Source organism: Merops nubicus, unplaced genomic scaffold, assembly GCF_000691845.1.
Source record: "Merops nubicus isolate BGI_N331 unplaced genomic scaffold, ASM69184v1 scaffold1063, whole genome shotgun sequence".
Taxonomy (NCBI): domain Eukaryota; kingdom Metazoa; phylum Chordata; class Aves; order Coraciiformes; family Meropidae; genus Merops; species Merops nubicus.
The window spans coordinates 38,458-59,937 of NW_008600726.1; the positions used below are offsets into that span (position 1 = coordinate 38,458).

At 40.5% G+C, this 21,480-nt stretch overlaps 1 protein-coding gene across 1 annotated transcript in view; it reads right to left on the reverse strand.

Moving 5' to 3' along the window:
* The window catches only part of LOC103770491 (sodium channel protein type 5 subunit alpha-like), a gene marked incomplete at its 3' end in the record, with an annotated part of 160,185 nt that overhangs the window by 33,422 nt on the left and 105,283 nt on the right, over positions 1-21,480 (reverse strand). Inside the window, exons 17-18 of the mRNA XM_008937751.1 lie at positions 13,301-13,316; positions 1,566-1,686 (exon numbers count right to left, since the gene is read on the reverse strand). Of these exons, the coding sequence (XP_008935999.1) occupies positions 1,566-1,686; positions 13,301-13,316 (137 nt within the window). The remainder of the gene's footprint in view (positions 1-1,565; positions 1,687-13,300; positions 13,317-21,480) is intronic.

Genomic DNA, 21,480 nt, shown 5'->3' on the forward strand with positions numbered 1-21,480 from the left:
TCAAAACTGGCATAATGCTCCCAGTGATCCATCTAGAGAGCACCACTTCCTACACTGCATCCCACTGACAGCAGTGAAGAAGATCTGACAAACTGGGTTGGTACTGATACGGTCCTGCAGGATGGAGTTTCAGACAGTTCTGGTTATTTTACAACAGAGGAAATTACACAGTACTCCTGCTCTGAGAATGAACTAGAGCTGTGCACTGAATGAAGTGATGTGTTCTGTGATGTCTGCCTTATTTCTTTTACAAACTGGAAGGTGATCTCGGCCAACCACAGTTTCAGAATCTGTAAGCTGGCATCTGACTAGCACAGGTTTTACAGCATTGGCTTTTTTAAGCAATCATAATATAATTTTTTCACTCTGCAGTGCACAAGAGAGACTGCTGCTCACTAGCCTCATTAAGAAATATAGATTGAAAGAATGCAAACACCAGACCTAATTTCTAAATGTTATTGTATGGGCCAGAGTAGTTCCACCACGCTTTCTTCCGTCAGCTGCATTAATTTTTGGCTACTGCTTTTAAGCAGAGCTGCCAAAAAAATATTTGGATCCTAGGGACATTTGTAAGCCCTGCAGGGCTCCCTTACCTCATTCAATCATCTTTCTCACAGATATAGAGATGCACATTTTTGCTGACTTCAGGGACATTCAAATACCCAGCAAATCATCTCTGTCTGATCCCATTTGAGCAGCTCTGTTTTTATTTATAATAATCCTTGAATTTTCAAGGGAATACACTAACATTCAGCTAACCCTATTTTTCCTAACTCACATTTAAAGGAAAATCAGGAATCTGACTTAGACAATATTTGGAACAGAACTTAACCTGAGAAGAAATAACTTAGGATGTTGTTGACCTTAGAGATCTACTTTAAAATAGATCTTCTGATGTAGCTGGGTTTTAAATCTCTGATTTGGTTCAGGCTGGTGTTAAAAAAATTAATAAAATGATGGCGTATTTAGGTATTAAAAGTTATGTAAATCTGATCTGTTGTTATCTAAAATAATTAAGTAAAATGTCCTTTACAAGGCACACCCCAGCCAGATGAAAATTGTTGGACATGTTGATCTGAACATTCCTTAAAATAAATGGAAGAGGATCCCTGGGACCCATGAACTCTCCAGACAGTGTCTGTTAACTGCTTATATACTATTTAAGCAACAGAAGCATCTTAATCTGGTCAGCTCTCTACCAAATTTGGTCATGCACATGTACTGGAGGACAAAAATCTTAACTGAGCAAATCAGAAAAAACAACATTTAAAACCAAAAGTCATTTATAGCACAAATTCTGATGAAAAACCCCCTAACACTCAAGAAGCTGCATAGCCTTTTAAAGCATGCTTTTAGCTTATCTCACCTCAGAAATCCCAAAACTAATGATAACAAGTGATTTTAAGTGTGTGTTTGGAAGTTTGCAGTATCCAAGAAATGGAGTGCATCCAGAGCAATATTACTGCCAGCAGCCAGAGCAACATGGTGTGAAAGTGGAGAGATGTTCACCAAGAGAAAAGGAGGTTTCTTATCTCAGCATTGCAGTGAAATATGCAGACCCTTACCTTCGGGGAAGCAATCTTCAGGCTCCATCAGCTCCTCAGCAAACTCAGGGATCTGCTCCAGCAGTTCTGCAGGATTTGTCAAATCCACTGTGCTGCCTTCAGAAAGACTGATTTCATCAAGCTTGTTGTCAACAAGAGCAAAGATGAGGAAAACAAATTGATCAATCACTCCGAAGGAAGTAGCTGAGTTTTTAGTCCTCTAACCACTAGCCCAGCTAAAGCCACCAAAACAGAGACATTGCCATGCACTTCACATGGTGCCCACTCCTCAAGTGACAGATCTGCCTAATCTGTGGTGAGCTAACAGTTGACCCATCAACAAGAACAATAACAAAAAGGTAGCACATAAAACTTACTTTTTGAAGCAAGATAGAAGCAAACCGTGGAAAGACAGTGAACAGCCATTGGATATTAATGGTAGGTGGAAGCTTGGAATGATGGAACCACGTCCTGAAGGCTCAGACCTTCAGATGGGGGGGACCAGAAGCAGGACCTAGCTCCTGGAACACTGAAGGATGAATTGGATGACCTGTGTTGGGTTCCTGTTTCTGGAGCTTTGTTCCTGAGGCTCCTGACCTACAGCTGATAGGTGAAATCTGCACCTTGTTGGTCAGGACCATGCTCTGCTTCCTGCTGTCACAGCTTCTCCTCTGAGATGAGCAGAAATCCCTCTGTCAACAGAGTCTTATCACACGGTGCTACAGGAATACGTGTGAGAGGGTCTTCCACTAGGCTTAATTTGTTCCCACTGTGTGATGTAGCCCTGGCCTTTTGGTCACACACTTCTGATCTCAGGGTGATGTAAGAGGAGGGGACATGGTTTTTGAAAGCCTTTCAAAGGTGTTATTGCTTGCCTGAAATATTTGATGCCACCATCTTAGGCACGTTGTTTAAATTCAACATTTCTCAAATCTTCCTCTGCAAAATGGGGACAAGAATATTCCTGCTCCCTGAAGCATTGGTTGCCTTATCTATTTAGAGCAGAAACTCTCAAGTAGACCTAAGTAAAAATTTCTGGGGAATATATTATTTTAAATCATTATTTTAGAGGCTGAATTTGCTATTAAAAGAGATGTGATACCTGATAAAATAAGTCACCCAAATAGGAAATAAAAATTTCATTTCAGGTCAAAACTTTCTTTTAAGAGAATCAAATAATTTTCTTTACAAGAAAACAGGATTTCTTTTCTGTATTTTACTTTACTGGTCAAAATAAAACCTTTCTATTTTGTGTTGATCTAAAATGATGTTTTACTTGGTTATTCAGTTTGGCCACTAAAGTAAAAGGTCTAATATTTGCCCAGCCTTACTCACAGTTTGTTTCTGACGGTATTAGGGCACTGTCTGGCATTGGTGGGCAAGACTAAAGCTGCTATCTTCTATTGGTCATACCAATGCAAAATAGTTATAAGCAGAAACCAGGAAAGGTGAGTTATATGTTAACTGTCATGTTCTGTTCTCTGAGCACCTACTGAAATCTTTTTGTGCTTTATCTTGGAATACTATTGTCTCCATTTAAAAAAAAAAATGAGGACAATAATACTTACCCATGCTTTCAAACAACCTGTGATATATTTATATGAGAGATGTCACGTACACACAAAATATTATTTTCATGAGTATGATGGTGATGGAGTTAAAGAATATGTACAGCTTTATGTATTTATTATTAATGTGAAAATGGGCCCTCTCTTTTCCAGTATACACAGTCAATGCAAAATTTATAGCTGAATTCAGAGAAATGCTGAACCTGGGGTAAAATGGACAAGATTGAACATTCCAGCAATGCTTGCAAGTGGGGATGGAAGCTACTTGTTTGCAATTAGCTGCAGCCTCCAGAAGGTCATAGTCTTGGCTAGGGTTTTTAAGGCTCTACTCGAAAGGACTGCAAACAATCGAGAAGAGACCTTTTAAAAAGAGTCAGAACAGAAAGCACAGGTCAAATACATGGATAAAGCTTCTAAAAAATCCATATTCATAATGCATCTGTTGTACAGAGCCTATTTTCTACAGACTACCAATGGTATATGATGGTGGAAAAAATGTCATATCGAGTTTTAGCACTGTCAGAACTTTCTGATACTGTTCATTAGGGAATGCATTTGGTTGTTAGCTGTTCTGTTATGCAGATGTCAAAACACAGATCACTGAAAGAGTCCTAAATCATATACAGCTGTAGGATGTAGAAAATAGGAGTCCCAATGAGAAAAGAAGCGTTGTTGAATATAATTCTTACCAATAGATAGAAATCAAAGAACAAGGTCAGCTCAACAGCATTGTCAGTGGGAGAGCTGGATTTAGCAGAGACAGGTTAGGAAATCCACAGAAGCCAATATGGTGTAATTATAACAGACTACAAGGAAAAGGTCTTAAAGAATCAAGAAGTCTCAAGAGTTCTTTATCAGAGGGAGTTTTTAGACAACATTAGAATCCATCAGCATCAAAGGGAGGTGGGGAACATGCAAAACAAAACAGACAGGATTCCTTCTGAAATGCTTTCAAAGAGGAGGCAGCAAATGTGGATTCAGAAACCGTTAGACCAAGGTCTGAGGGTCTGAACTGGGACTGGAAAAAGAAGGAACCATACATTTGAGGGAAAGATTAGGAAAGCTTGTAGGAAAGAAGCAAAGGTTACTCTTTGCCAGAAAAGTTAAAGGGATTAAGAAGGTTTTCATGAACTCAGTAATGGAAAGAAAAGAGCTAGAGACATAATAACAATTGATGAGGGAGATGCAACTAATCAAAATTCAGTTGCCTAGGAAAATAAATTATTTTTGAACGAATCCAACAAAAGGATCAATAAAAGAAGAGGGAGAGCCTGTTAGAATTAATACAAATGTAGGCAGAGAAGTATCTAGAAATCCTGAAACATATGCAAATCAGCAGAAGCAGACAAGGCACATTACAGGGCATAAAGGGATCCGATACACCCAGTTAACACACCATTAGCCATCAATAGTGAATGCTCACGGAAAATTGGAAACAACCCAGGACAGCAGCAATAAGTAAACACAGTACTAAGCTTAAGGAAGAGGAAAAGGGAATAATCATGGGAATCACAGATCACTAAACACTTGCTGTAGCCTGTGATTAAAGTAAATTAAATAAAGACTCAAAGGAGAAAAGGAGAGTGCTTCCTTGGAAGTGTTATAGAGATGTAAAGGCAGAGAGGTGGTTCTCCTGTATGCTAAGGGTACTGTGCACTAAAGGGTGCAAAGAGGACAAAAGAAGGCAAAAAAGGACAAACAGAATCTCCTCTTTCTTTCTTAGAATAAGCCAGTGGAGAAGGTGTACCAGGCAGAGGCAACGGGATCCGAGACCTGTCAAGATGCCCCTTTGGGAGGCTTCCCACCGGTGCATAAATCCTTGCTGCAGAGGGTAGTTTTTAATGTGTTTCTGGGTGGAGCGGTTGCTTTAAGTACCCCGACAGGGCTTCCACACCCACCGATTGTGTCTGCAATAGTGGCAAATTGGTCTAAATGGGTTTTTCAAAAAGCCTTTAGCAGTGAGATGCTGAAATCTAATTGAAAGTTGATGTCTGCTCAAGGCTTAACTCTTATCTCCCTTCCTCTCTCCCTCACCTCTGATGATCACAGCCTTAATCTATCAAATTGACATATGATATACAGACCCTAAGAAAATACCTGGATGTCTATCATAGAAAAGTCTACTTCTAAAATAAATTGTAATTGGCTTAGATTCACCTATTTCACTGCCGAATGGAGAAAAGCCATCCTAAGGACCAAAATATAGCAGAAACTTTGTCTTCAGAGGAGATCTGCAGGGATTAGAGTCAGCATTATCCTCACTATATAGGAGAATTACTGACCAGTATAATCCTCATGTTAGCCAATAATGTTAAATTGGAGAGAGTACTGAGGACAATGGAAAGGAAATGAAAAGAGAAGTGAAACATGAAGAGAATATAGCAAAATGGGACACGGCTCAAAGCAGTACAAATGAGAGAATTCCAGGAAAATTTCAGTGGAAATCCTGGAAGCCTGGAGTAATATTTAAAAAACTAGACATGACTTTGCAATGGGATATAACAATGCAGAAAATCTATATGAAAATATCATGTCTAGATAATGAGAGGCTAATTCCTTGCTTTATGGTTCTATGGAAGTTGTATTTGGAATATTGTGCTTAGTTCTTAGCAAATCAGCTCCGAAGAGGAACAATTGAAGGAGTTGCAAGAAAGAGGTAAAAAAAGTCATATGAAGGGCACAGAGACACTAATTTATAGGTAATAATGAAGAAACATTGGTGTGTGACTTCAGGAGGTGAGCTGAAGACAAAAGGAAGGAAACAACAGTCTATTAAATTAACATACTAATTCATAAAAAAGGGTGATGAATGAAATTGGTAAAAGAGAGTAATAAAATGATACTCTGAAAGGGAAACTGGTAAAAAGAAAAAGGCTAGTTATTAAAGCAATATACTCAGTCATGAGACTTTTTCTAAGCAAGTGAATTGTTCCCTTTGGCAAATGAAGAAGGTTGCCTGATACATTTAAAAGTGGGGTCCACAAAGCTGTGCAAAATATTTTATGGGGCAACGTTTTGGCAAAGAAATCAACCAGTTTGTTCTCTGAGGTCTTACCCACCTGTGACATCAATGATTTTATTTCTATGGTATTTTTCTGATGATTTATATAGTATGAATTTTTAATCATATAATGTATCCTTTACTGACATCAACAGTGTTTTATTCAGAAGACATCCAATGCTTCCTGTTATCGACTGAATCACTCAAAGCCCTGCCTCTTGGGCATTCCAAATCTGTTACTTCCTCACAGTTGCTGGCTTTATTTGGCTAGTCACAAGTTCTTGGGACATCCATCAAAAAGATGATTAGCATGTCCTTGTGTGCTGGCACAAAGATTATTTCTGACCAGGAGGACTGTAAGTATGTACTGTCCACGCAAGATCTGCCCTTCAAAAATAGCATCCTTTGGGCTTTGCTCTTTCATGTTGGCATTCATAGCTTCATGTGAACTTCCGTTTGATTTCAAGTCATCCCTGGATTATTGCCATATTCCTCCACCTCTTTCTAAGCAGCTGCAAATAGAATCAATTATACTCGACTATAGACAGGTGACATTTGTGTCCCAGGACCTTTTGAAAGTTGAGGGAGGAAATGGGGATTATTTCTTTATCACAATGTTGCTGAATATATCAAGACTAGAACGTTCCTGATTTATTGTGACATTTCATTATGGCACTAAAATGACATCATAGATTTCCAGCCTCCATGTTAGGATCACAGGGTTTATTTATCTCCAAAAGACATTTAAATATGAAGGATACCTAATCCCCTGAGAGAAAAATTCCTGAAACAGTCCCCTAGTTATAAGGCTTCATCTAATTGTTTCAAAGTTTTGTGCTTCTTTTGTAAAAAAAAAATAATAACAATGAAAAAATGTATTTCTCTGGGCACATACTTGCCAGTGGATTTTAGCAGAACTGGGAGAGGTGTGAAGTATGTTGATACTTTATCACCCCTTTAATTTCATTAATTTAGTCTCCCAAGCCCACCACTGGTTCCAATCTCAAGGAGCTACGGAGTTCCTTAAACTCCCATCATCCAAACCCTCCAGCTGCTGAATTCAAAAAGAGGATTCCATCAGTCTCTAATAAAAAAGCCAACATTGTAGCAACAAAATGCTAAATATGAAAGGGAAAAACCCCCAACAATTCAGCAAGTAGCCTATAGGGAATTTAAATCCTGGAGTCACTCAATGTACAGTATAAATACATGTATTTTTAGTATTTATAAGGACAACAGAATCCTACATATTGAAAATAAATGTCAGTGTGTACACATCAAGAAACCATGACTGAACTGCACTTTGGCCAACATCAACTGAATGATGCCAAGGCTTAGTATTTAATTAGTATCTTCACATCAGCTACTTAAATTGTTGCAGGTTTTTTTGGGTCTATGTGCTAACAGGTAAAGACACGGTAATTTGTGACAGATAGCAGATGTCCTCCAGTGAACTCAAGGTGCAGATCTGCCAAGTCAGCAGATGTCATTCTTAGTGCTACTTTTGGAAAAGAAAACCCACACATATTTGCTCCTAAAATAAAACAGTAACATTACTGATGATTTTATGGTTTGTTGTTTGGGGTTTTTCTTGTTTATTTGTTGGTGTTTTGTTTTGGTTTGGTTTTTTTTCCCCCAAAGCCTCTTAGAATACCATCTTAATTTATAACGCACATTTTACAAGCTTTCGAATTATTTTTATAACAACAAAATCCTCTCTCTTCTTTGCTAAGACTGTAATACCTACTACGTGCTATTGCTTTCCTACCACTTGACAAACGTGTAGTTTTACAAGCCATAAACCCCACATAAATCAGTGGCATGCACTATGGAGCTGGTACGATGAATGGCATGCAGTATCAGGTAGGAAAGTTGTTTCTGTTACCTCTTTTTGCCCTACTGGAGGTGGTGGCTCAGCCTTCAACTGCTTATCCACGTGCAACTCACTTAACTCTTCATAAATCTCAGAGTTCTGACTCCGGACGCCTGGGCTTTGGCATCGCTGCCCCCTCAGCTGCAGCTGTTTTTCCTGCTGGAAATAATCCTAGATGGGTTTATTTTCTTTTTCTTTGACCACATGCTTATTTCTTAAGGAGAACTCCCCAGCTAGAAAAGAAAACAGCCTGGACTATACTTGTCAGGGGACAACATCTTAAGGTGAATGGCAAGAAACAAGATAACACAAGCTTATACTGTAACTTATGAACGTTACCAACTGGATATATCAAGATATCTGGATGTAGAAAATGGAAATACAAATAGGCCAATTTTTTTTTCTGAGCTGTGGGAGGAAAATCCCTTGCAAGCTCAATTTTGAGCCTGATTTTGAGGCCCAAGCTTCCCCCAGTGACCTGTGGTGTGCAGAAAGGTGTTTGTCCTTCAGCTGACACCTAGGGGTGTACTTCGAAATACAGGTGATGATATTCAGTGGTACATCCAGAGAAAGGCATGTAATACCCAATGCTGTGCAACAAGTCTTCTTGAAACAGTGGCCAAAAAAATGCATCAGGAGGAGACAAAATACACGTTGAAAGAGAGGAAAATGCAAAGTTCACCAGAAGAAATAAAACATATCTAAAAGTAGATGTAGAAAAACTGCAGGTAAACATGTAAATGTAGTGGCTCCTGTTCGGAAAAACATTGAAGACTACTTTATACCCACTGATACCAATGGGATTTAATCACAGGCTGAAAAGAAAGCACATCCTTAAGCACTTCCCTAAAAAAAGGATGGACTCTGGAAGCAGAACAATAATTTTTTTTTTCTGTAAACACACCCAGTTAGACCCAGTGCTAGCTTGTATGGGTGGTGCCATTAAATCCAGCCACTGCCTCCTGGGGTGATGACTATTGCTGCTGAGGTCTCTAGAAGTGCTCCAAGGAGTAAGAGCAGAGGAGGGGATGTTTGCAGGGTTGGTCCCCACATCTGGAGGCCCACATTCTCTACTGGTGTAAATAAGCGTGGCTTTTTTGACTCATGTAAGACAGGGATTTCTCTGAAAACTCCATAGCTCATCACAGCACTACCATTGTTCATGCCATTACTAGCACTGCTACTAAAATATTAATAAAACCCTAGCCTGTTTCAAAGGGTTGTGCTGAATTGCTTATAGAATGACTTCCATGCTGAGAAAAAAATTACAAGCATAACAGGATTTCAACAGTAATTATTTAAACCTATTTATCTTTCCCTTGTCCACCTTTTTTTTTTTTTTTCCCCCTCGGCTTGACTGACACTCAACGTTATTCATGTATTAAGTGAGGTTCCCTTCCTCGGGGAGCCACAGCCTACCTGCCTCAGTTCTAAAGCCACATCACCACAGGAAGTCCCTCAAGAGGTACCAGGAGCAGAAAAACACTTTATTCCAAATATAACTATCTGCAAGAACAGATGACACAAAGGAAGCAGTTGGTTAAGCAAATTGCTCTCTGTATAAGTACTTTCAGACTGTCAGGTTTGTACCAGTCCTTTCAAATGTCGTTCTGTGTTTCTAGCAAATTAATTTAAAATCAAATTACTTGTTTCCTGCTTCAGAGAGCATGTGGTCTAAAATATATTCTAACTTTAATAAATTAAATTATGTATGTCCAAGCCTGTACCTTCTGCACAAGAATGTACTACATACAATTTCTAGGCACAGTTTAGCCCCAATCTTCACAGGCAGAGATTGCTCCATGATCACTGAGTTACAGCTCTGTCCCTGTCAAAACATAACCCTCCTCTCCAAGGCACATGTTAGGAAAAAGTGTAATATTCAGGGGAGAAGCCAACATGGAAGGCAGCGTATGCACAAGTGAGGCACTCAGCCATAAAAAGGATTTTTTTTTAAATGCAATGTGCATACAACTTAGCACCAAGTAATCTTAATGGCATGTTATTGGTTATAGCACTAAAACAACAGAAACAATTGTTTCATGTTAAAAGTGAAATACAATCTGAGGTGACGTCTCAAGTTCATCTCTGCAGAAAGGTTGTGGACTCAGATTCATTAGAAACTAGGCAGAGTAGGAGAACAGGCTGTGTAACTCAGCTGATCTGATGAATACTCAAGGTGCTAAGCAAATCATTGCACTAAGATAGAGTCAAATGCCCAGCTTGCACCAGTCCTCTATTTACTAACCCTTTGATGTGGTACCAAGACTTAGCAACACTTTCCTAGAGACTAAATTCCAGGAAATGTGGATCCAGTTCCTTCCCAGAAACCACACTTGTACCCAATATCCGAAGAGTTAACATAAATTAAACCTGATGAAAAATACTCTGGCGAATTATCCAATGGGGACAACATGCCCATAAGCTTGGACAGTGTTTTGGTTCATCATCATGGGTTTTCAGACTTGTCCTGCAAATTAATAGCATGGGGGAAAAAAACTCTAAGAGAAAAAGACTCCTCAAAAGAATCTGGATGCGTAGACTGGTCCCAAAAGGAGTGTTAGGAAATCAACTGAGTTTTTACAAGCAACCTAGTAAGCCACCCTCATGGGTTGCAGAGTCTAATTCCAGCTGAAGATCAGCACAGACCTGTCTGGGGAAAGGTGACTTTGGTTTATGTTTAAATTCGGACTGTTTGCTTTTGTTCTGATTCCAGATGATTCGTTCCTCTGGCAGCAATGGCAGTAGGTTTATCTCCTGTAAAGCTCCCCACCGTGGGTGGTTTATATAATTTGTTTTTAATTTTTGTATCAAGTGCCACGTTGCCAAGGCAATACACATTATGTTAATATTTATTGATTCAGTTGTTTTCATAATTTATAAAGTGAAGCCATTCAGCAATACAAAAAACTTTGTGCATGTAAATGGATGGTTGGGAGCCCAGGACACAATTCAGCTCCTTTGGAGCATAAAACGAAAGTTTGCTGCCCTCTGCTCTGATTTGGGTCCTAAAAAAGAGGGGATCTGCCAACACCATACCAGTAATTAGCATGTGGAGGAGGATGGACCCAACATTGTCCCCTTGCATGCTGCAGGTTAGTTGTAGCACCAGAAAAACAGCAACCAGATTGAAAATAGAGCATAATCTGGGTGACATCTCAAGTGTGTTTGTGCACAGACCCACATACTTGTTTGCTGACACAAATAAATACAAAGGCTCCACGCTGCCCCTGAAAAGCACAGATCAGCTAATTGTTTCAGGCTCAAATGGGGATTAGTGCAAATGCCACTCCTTTGGAAAGAGGACTTGCTGTTGGCAAAACAAGACAAATACCTGTCATCAGCATGGATTCACTTTATTCCTTCCCCATGGAAATATCATTTTTTCCATCCCGTGCAAACAAATTTAGAAAGAGGATCCCAGGACCTGTCTTTCAGATGGTGATCAGCTCAAATGGGTTCTCCTGATGCCTCACTCACTCCCTAGATCATGACCCTGGCTCGTAACATTTGTTCCCTGATTCCCTGGCCGGCTGCTGTGGGAAAGATGATGTGCAAAGCCTTTGATAGCAGGAAGCTAAGCAGGTGGGGAGGCAAGAAATGGGAATTGGCTCTGGAGCCCTTCCCCCTTGAAACTGCCACTGCAGAGCCAGCAAGCAAGGATGAAGGATGTGGCAGGATGAAGTTATTTCTGAGGTGGAAAGGGTATCCCCTGTCTCTGGTGAGACAGTGCAAATGCAGACTGCCCTTTACTCAGTACACAGTGCAATGGGAAACCTCAACCCTGTGTATCTTCTCTACTCCCCACCAGACTCATGCAGCCCTTTGACTCTTTGAAGATCAATGTTGAGACACTAATAGGATTTCACAGGTGTCCAGGTTCTGTAGTCACTTTCTAGGAATGAGCTGGTGAGGATATTTCCTTGTGCAGCCTCAGAGCAGTGGAGGCTTGTCCTGGTCACCCCACGTGTAAGTCTGCTCACCCTTGGCCACACAAGTGGGACACTGCTTTACTACAGAACACTGCCCGTCAGAGGAAGCAGCAGCAGCAGCCAAGGGTGCTGGCAACAGAAATATCTCTGCTACAGCCATTCAGAGGTGACTGACACCATGAAATTGAGCCTCCTCAAGAAATGCAACTCAATTAGTCTTTTAATAGATGACAACATATTTTAATCTACAAAGATTCCTATATAGCCAATTTGGGGATATGAAAACCATAATAGGAGTCTAGGGAGCTTTTAATGTATAGCAAACCCAGTTCAGCAGTGTGACACATATAGTTAGGAGAGGACTGTTTACTCTGTAAGCTAATTGTTGATATTTGTGTTCCTCCTTACAGACAGCTATGGATTTCATTAAATTCCCGTGCCTGGTAGCAACTGGCATCCTTTCCCAGCAACAGTTTGAGTCTAGCGGCTGGCACCCTTCCTTTGCAAAGAAGCCAAGAAGTAAATGATTGTGAAAACTGAACTGTTTATATCCTACCTCTGCATAAGTGGAGAAGCAAGCAGATTGCAATGCTGCAGAAATAGGGTGAGCTTGCACTACTGCCTGGGTGGCACCTGTTTGGTGTGTAAACAGGAGACTACAATCCGCAGAGCTGTCAGGCTGACAACTCTCAGCTATGCTGAAATCAGTCTTTTTGAAAAGCCTTCAAAAATATGAGCTAAAATGGGAGAGAAATAAATAACTACAAACCAGAGAAGCGAATCGTGGGTTCTTATTACCAGAACAGATCATTTATGATCCTGGTTCTCCTATTTCACAGATAAATGTAAAACCTTGTAGCACCAATAAAATCAGGTGATTTACCTTACTGCATGTTGAGCATGAGAAAAAATCACCCAGTAGATCAGGAAGAATCCCCTTGTTTCCTTAATATGAGGAGGGGAATATTAATAACACTTATTCTGCTAGGAATAAATGAGGGTTGGTGTTCAACTGCCAATTTTAGGTGTGCACATTTCAGAATCTAACACACTTTGAAGAATTGCTTCTGTAAAGCTGAGCTGCTACTACTCAGTTTAATGAGAAATCAGAGGAAAACCTGGAGTGATACCACGCTACAGTGATAAGATTATAGCTAAGACACAGAGAGGGCCTGTGCTACACCATGTGCATTCCAAGTGCATTATTAGCAGACTACCGTGCTTGCAATACTGATGTTAAACATGTGTTTTCCTACTTAAGGTTGCAAGATATGTATAGAATTAAAGACCTGTAAATTTCTCAGACAGGGTATGAAAACAGGAAAAAGAAAGTCTAAAGCAAATTACTTCAGACTGGTTATCCCCACTCCATTCTATGCCACCTGCTCCATCATTCCACTTCAGCAGAAACAACCAGACATCAGGCTAGCTTAGTAGACAGATTCTTTTTGGTTTTCAGCCCTTATCTATCCCTCACAGTCTTTTCTTTTGCCATTCATCTATGCAAAAGTCAAAAACAATCTAGTGAAAAGGGTAAAATATCAGTATTGAAAGGTGTTGCTCATATTTGCCACTTCTCAATTTGTTTGTTTTTTTTTTTCTTGATGGCCCAGCTTTTATAAGGACCCCGTTTATTAAAACCCAAGTCACTGACACAGGCATGCAGAAGAGCAACATGAACAAATCAGGTTAAATAGTTAAATACAATAGTCTCCAGGTTCAGAAAGAACATAAACCTGTTGCCCAGCTCCTGGGTAGATGAAATTATGCCCCCAACTTGGATGTCCACAAGTCCCAAGAGAGCTTCAACTGTGTCCATCTGTCAGAGTTAAGGTCATTGAAATTTGAACACCTATGTAGCACATTTGTGTAGGTAAACACAGAACTTTTCCTCCTGGTAGACATAATAAACAGATTTTTGCCCCCCCCTGAAAGTCACAGGGTGTTTGGAAGGAAACTCCAGTACTTGTTCTAAAAAAATAATTCACTTGTGAGTACTTAGCTTGATAAAAATACCAGAATCTGGCCCTTAAAATACAGAATGGCTAAGGCTGGCCAGAAACCACAGCTACTCAGCAGAGGTTTTTAAGAGCAAAAACTTCCCTGGAACCAGCCTCCCCTGGTATTTTCTTTCATTTTGAAACAAGGTGAACTAAAACCTCGCCAGACAAACATCACCATAACCACTAACTGCTGGTCTCTAATCAAGTGCTGGATGCTGTGCCAAACACCATCCCCCAAGAAGTGAAATGAGGGCTCAGCAGTGCTCCTCCTCACATTAATCCAGAACATTTTAAGAGTTTGAACTCTGGCCATGGAGGAGCCAAGCACGTTATTTCTAATGGCTTCTGCCTTCCTGGCTCAAGATTTTTTCCCACACCGGACAACACACTGCCCATAATAAAACACAGTTTCATTATTCCGAGGGTTGACTCTTCAAATTAGTCTAAGTGGGAGAACTGGGCAAAAAGATGGACTGCCCAAGTTAATTTAGCCTGTTATCAATTCAATAGGCTTAAATAGGCAGTGAAAGTGTTTCATAAGTGTTCATTGTTCAGAGTTCAAGCTAATACCTTCTGCTAAATTGCATTTTGAAGTTTAATCACAATCTACTTTATGTTTCTTTTGGTAATTGGGATCTCTCCACAGTATAATATAAAGAAATTAAAGTAATGGGCTCCTCTGATGGAAGTTTAAATTTTAGAAGTTTGTCTCAAAGTGTGAGTTCCTGAAATAACCTAGGACCTTTCATCCAAATAAAGCATTATGGGTTTTTATCATTAAGAAAGTCTCATATTATTACAGGCAATAACAACAAGATAACCATTATTTTAAATTTTGGTGTTCTGGACCATAATTAATGGGAGTAGTTTCAACCCCTTGCCCTGACACAGCCACGCATGAACTGTCTCGCTTGGCATAGGAGCTGTTGGGGAACTGGCTGCTGTTCATTTTGTCCAAAACGTTAAATCTCTGCATTTTCTTTACCGAAGGGAAAAACAGTGAGAAATGCTCATTTCTGGGCAGCGTTTTGCTCCGGGGAGGGATATGGATACTGGGAAATGGCACCCAGTAAGCTGTGACTGACGCGCCGTCCCCGGTCCGGGCACTTGTCCAAACGCATGTTGTCAAGTCCCTTACGCCTGGTATCGGTTCTTTCAATGCCAGGCTGGTTTGTTGTTTTTTTTTTTCCCTCCCTCATCTTTCTCTCCTCCATCAGCTCCTTGTATTTCTTGCACCTTAGGCATTATGCTGTGAACAAACGCATTTCCCTGCCACCGCATACTGCATAAGCACCCTAAAACCTTTGTTTGCAGTGTGACTGCTCTAATCACGTCAGCAGAGATCTGACATGGAGGCTTCTCCTTCTGAGAAACAAAATAAACACAAATATCTTGCTGTATGTAGAAGCAAAGATGAGGATGGAGGTGCTTTAAATCTGCTGCTGTGATTTACAGCTCTTTTTCTTCTTCTAATGGCCTTGCTGCTATTCTTCCGAAGACAATAAATACAGAAACATTCTATTTTATTGCTAAAAATAATTAGCAGATAATTGAGTTCTACGCAGCTTTCATGAACGGCAAAGCAAAACATACAATTTAAAAAGGGAGCAATCCAGGCAAACTATGTATGTAATAATAATGAAAAAACTCAGCTATCATACTTAATGATCAGAAAAACATTGGACAAAATAAAGCTGACAAGACAGCTGTAAGGTTTATTGTGTGCTGCATGCATGTATATACGTGTGCTCACTCTCCTGCCAGCAAGAACTGGAGAGTCACCTACAGAATTCAAAGTTATTTTATCCAGTTGCACTAAAGGAGACCCTGTCCCTCAGCCTGGAACTGAAAACAGATGGAATATAAATACTATTTGAAAGGGCATTATGGCTCCTGACAATAAAGTATATTTCCTGCAGTAAAAGGCTGAAATTAATGTACCCTGTCAAATAAACACATGACTTCATGGTATCTCTAATTCATAGATGTTTGAAGTAGTAGGAGCATAAAGCATTGTCACAAATAATTTTATATCAAAATCTTTATGAACTGGCATTTTTATAGCAATTTTCAATAATTCCAGCTACACTTATGTCAACCTGGCATAATTCTATTGACTTTTACAGAACCACTTCAGGTTTGGGAGCAAGTCTGCAATGCACAGAAATTGTACAGTAAAATTTCCACTGTATACAAAGGAAACAGATGTAAGTCCAGATGTAGATGGTGAACTCTCTGTTACCTGACACATTTCATCCTTTTTTTTCTGTCTTACAAATGATGTATCATAGCTAAAGTAAACTTACAGGCTCTGTGCAGAAATTAGTGGCTGAAGTGTCTGATTCAGTGTTGTGAGAAAGCTAAACCATGATATCCTAACAGTCCTCTCTGACCTCAAAACTATAAATCGCTTACTGGCAGAAACATGCAAACAAAAGAGCCATCACAAAAAGTTTTCAATTTGTCAAAAGAAATAAAACGAGTCAGTAATTCTGAAATAAATACAGAGAAGAGAATAGAACCTTAGGGTTTTGATCCAGTTCAGGGCAATACAGAAACTGTAGCAGTGAATAAAGACTGGTGGCAGGCAGCTCTGTTGTTGAGGTGTACAGAGGCAGTTCCTCAACTAAAGCCTGGTAACCTTGTTTTCCTGGAAGATATGTTTGGTAGAGCCTGGGCAAGGGTATATACGCAGGGAGAACTGCCAACAGAGAAATAAAATGTGACTAGGATTGAGAAAGCAAGGTGTGCTCTGGAGCAATGAATACTCATTTGGGGTGCAAAATCCAGGCAGTGTACATCCCCTGGGTCCCCTCTGCAGACCCAGGCCCTTCCTGCAGGCAACATTCTCTGCCGGGCCATGGAAAAGTGAGTCCTAGCAGGCACAGCGGCAGCTCTCTGCTGTTTAAGGATTTCTGCAGCCAGGGGTGAGCTCGAGGCGAGGGGCCGGGCCAGCCCTCCACCTTTGCAGTCTCTTGACGGCACAACCTGGCTACGGTGGGAGCTGGGACCTGGTTGGGTGCGGGGCAAGGCAGCATCAGAAGGGGGACGAAGCTGCGAAGCGCCGCGTCCCGGCAGCAGGCAGCCAGCACTTCCCCTGTGACCCAATTAGCCACTCCGTCGGAACTAATCAATAATGGCATTTCTGAAGCCAAGCAGGCAAGGGCTGCTGGCTCGGCCCTGCGCCACGGAGGTGGCGTCTCTGGGGGAAGCCACGGCCCTGCCTGCCCTGGTCACCCCAGAGGGGGCAAGTCTGAGGTGTGGCCAAGAGCCACCCGGGCGTGGACTTTCTTTTCAGGGCATCGTCAAGATGAGGATAGTAGTCTGAGTAACAGAGCACATGTAGTGATTACATTTAAGAAAGGGGAGAAATCAATGACAACCCTGTTGGGCTGACTCAAACAACAAGGAAAGGGTAGAGCCATTTTCTGAGGTTATACTAATAACATTTACTGACTGCAGGAACTCATCAATGCAGAAGAGGATCCAGATAATGGGCAGAAAAACCTGGAAATCACTGAGGTCTGGAGTAACAGAAACAAGACAGAGTTCAACAGCATAAGTACAGGACACTGTACTTTGGGGATTGATTCAGGACACCCAACAATTCTCGTTTGGAACCTTGTTTTAATTAATGAATCACAAGATTCCTCTGAACCCCAAAGTGATGCCACTGTGAAGGTGTCACACATCACTCTGTGCTACAGCTGTGGGCACCCTGCAGGTGAAGCAATGCTGAAGTGGGAGTTTTGAAGATTTAAGCTTTGTACTTACATATCTAATGTAAACAGTACAAATCCTCCAACATCTGAAACTTTCAATGTAGTTAAATTCTAGGTAAGTTCTGGTCATATTCACTGTGTCAGGTGGACTGGACTGTGCACACTGAATTGTCCTACCCCTTTACTGCCCCCACAATCTGCTTCTTACTCCTTCAGGAAACTGAAAGTTGATGTCCCACATTAAAATATGGTCTTTATAAGCAATCACGAGACACTCTGTGGAGGTTCAAGAAAATACTGTCCACATTTTAATCAGCTAGGAAGCCAAAAGAACCTTAAGAAGATGCAGCCAACACGTTACTCTGGTTGCTGCTGAGCTTTGGGGAGCTGTTTTCCTGCTAGGACAACACATATTTAAATTACCTGACTCAAAGACAGAGGAAAAATGTTCTTATTATGAGGTCAAACTTGTTCTCTAATTCTGAAGGAATCCTGTGGACTGACAGGAGACACTTCCCCAGCACTATGATAAGGGCAAGTAGTTGAGGTTAGATAAAGACATAAGCTAAAATGTTGCAGTGACCAGCATCAACACATGTATCACACCTTAATAATGAATTAGGTTCAAGGTGGTCCTTTCTCAGCCTCTCTCCTCTCCTGTCAGCTTCTTGAACCTGTGTTGACTTTTCTTGTTCAACTTTTCTTCCTGATCCTTCCACCAAATGTGTGGGTTACAGGCACATGTCTCCTGGCTCTCAAAGCCAGCAGAGAATCTCACTTGCATCTGAGTAATCAAAGGACATTTAGGAGCTATCAGGTGGACTTCTCTTTTTTGCAGCCCTCTCCCTGCCACTGCCACAAATTGGTAGCTTTCAGGGAGACGGCTGCAGCCAGTATAAGCTTTGATAATAGGAATGGCAGCTGAAATTTAAACTTAGGTATTTCTATTACAGAGAGGAAAATGTGCAGCCACAGAAGGGTTTCTCATCATCTGAAATTTCAGACTGCTGTGTGTGACACTGTGGGGCCCATTTCTCACAGCCATGACGGCTGGCTTCAGAGTAGTTCTGGGACTTTACGGGAAGAGCCAAGCATCAGTACAGGAGCTGTAAGCTGAGCTGATTATCACCCTAAAACGCTCTGCTGGGATCAACAACTTCGTGGTTCTGCCTGAGACCAGCCTCCCATAAGTCTCTCCGTCGTGACAGATGAGTCTGGGCTGGTGGGATGTGTAAGAAGAATGCAGGTTTATCTAGCTGTGCATTTGAGAGGTCTACATACATATATCCCCTTTTTATGCATTTCCTTTTGCTGCCTTCTCTGTGGTTTTGCACCAATATCTACGCCCATGAGGAAGAAGGCAGTTTCTGGCAATTTTACCAAAAAGCTGCTACATTCCAGGTCAGTCAACAGCTTAAATGGAAGCAAGGAATTTTGTCTTCTCCTGAGAAGTAAATATACATAGACATTCTCTTTGTACATACTGAAATATTTAAATATGTAAAAATATGGATTATAATTAGGGGCAAGTTAGAATAGATTTGAATGTTTAGCATACCCTTGGTAACTCTTGTTTCAGTTCTCTATGATGCCCTCCATACAAAAAGATACTTCACCATAATTGTGCCCTTTCAGTGCAATCATGTAAATTTTGCTCTTATTCACATTGTTCTTCCTTTATGAGCTTTGCCATGGTTAGCGTGGCCATCCTGGCAGGAAGGAGGGAAGGACCCCCACAGAGTCTGGGCTCACAGGATTAAAGCTTCTAGGAGTGGGTGGGGAATTTTATTTCCCAGAGTCCCACGGGGCTGCCCTTCATACAAACTTCAGCAGACTGTAATGCCCACAACTAAATCCTGGGAACTAGGTTTTCATAGTGACCTCCAGGTACAATAATTTCTTCTGCAATAACCTAGGTGTTGATCAAGAGAGTTTATTTGTGGGTCCAGAGATCATACATCATTGGAATGGGGACCATAAAAATGACAGATCTTTGAATAGTTAGAGATCTGCTTTCTCATGGCTCTGCTCCTTATGGAGACATTTATAGCTGTGCAAATTTATTAGGGTTTTGCAGGAAAGCAAATGCAGAGCTCATCATATAATTATAATTTCTGCTGTTGAGCTTCTTCCTATTTTTGTTTATTTATTATGCCAATGTATTTTGAGTCTTTGAGTTGCAACCCCCTTGCATGCACACATTTTCCTCTCTAGATATTTGATAAAATTGTTTGCTGGATATATGAAGTTGCTTCTTGTTTGGACCTTTTCAGCAGCAGACCCCTCAGGCCTGCAGAGAAAGGTTGAAAACCATTGATTAGGGCTATGCACAGGGGAACAGCAGTGACCTGCAGCAGCTGTTTGTCAAAGCCTGCAAAACACTAGTGACAAAACTAATTAATACATTTCTCCACTCGATGCATTGTATGTAATGCACATGCTAGCAGTGAACTATACTATTTCACTGCAATCCAAATATCTTGTGGTAATATGACAATGGTACTCTAATGATTTGGTTTTTGTAATGTCTTTAAAAGGTACAGTGTGAGAACAGCGGTGTGGTTTGGTTTGCTTCTCCTGCTGTGTTTAGTTTCCCTCTTATTTTGTTTCTCTCTGAACCCTCAATGTTTAGAGTAAATAATGTATCAATATTATTGAAACAATTTGAAGAAGTTTTCATAATATTTCCAAGTCGGCTTCTATCCACAATGTTGTTTCACTAAAACACCTGTTTTTCTATGTTAGTTCTTTCCCTCATAAGGAATAGATCTCAATAAGAGTCTAATTCCACATTTACTTGCTATATCTCAATAAAATGGAGAGCTACTTGTTCCATCTACTAAAATACACATCAGCACCTACATGAACACATTGTGCAACTAAATAGAAGTCCACATTTCTATAGTTTTAAGGTGCAGTAAGATGTAAAAATCCCAAACCCTCTATGCTGTAGTTTAGCCTGCAATTATGACCATTACTCTTCATCTTGAGGAAGGTGGAATACAGTGCTGCAACATGCATGTGTCTGCACACACACTTCCAGACCTCATGGACCCTTAGATGAAAAGTTTCAAAGTTTTGCTTTACACTGTAAAAGAAAAATCTGAGAGTTTTTAAGATTGTGACATTCTGTAAGATGAAGCTGAAAGGAGTTTGTAAGTTTAAAGTCCAAAAAGGAAAAAAAAAATACACAAAATGCCCAAACCTTCAGAATTAAACACATTTATACACTATTAAATGTATTTATACTCATGAGTATTTGCAGACAGGCTGATACTAAGAAATCCATCTATTAAATGACTATTTCACTTTTGAAGTGTACTCTGCTTGTACGTTTAATAAAATTCTAGGAATAAAGAAAGACTTCAAAGAAAAAAAAAAAATGTTATCCATGCCACCCACACTGATCCACAGATCATTTCAATAAAAGCATTCCTTAAAAAGGCATGAAAAAAGTCCCAAAAAGTGTCTACCCAAAATTGCAGACTTTTTTTTTTTTTTTTTGTTACCTAGGTGTCTCTTTGGACATTGGGGCTTGATGATAAAGTTTTTTGACCCCTTGCCATTCAGCTCCCCCTGGGGATGATCAATGTGTAACACTTGGTGAGTAGATGCAATAACACTGAAAAGATTTCTCCAATCAAGCAGCAGAAATTAACATTTAGCAGCTGATTTGTGCCTGTCTCCTGACACAGAGTCCTTCCTCGGGGGCTTTTTCAGGGCAGTCCTTCTCTAAGGACAGTTTTGCTTCAAAACTTTCTTCCCCTCCACTGAGAGAGTTGGGATCCCTCCTGACAGCTGGATCTGAACCAGGAGCTTTGATTCAGCTCCTGCTGA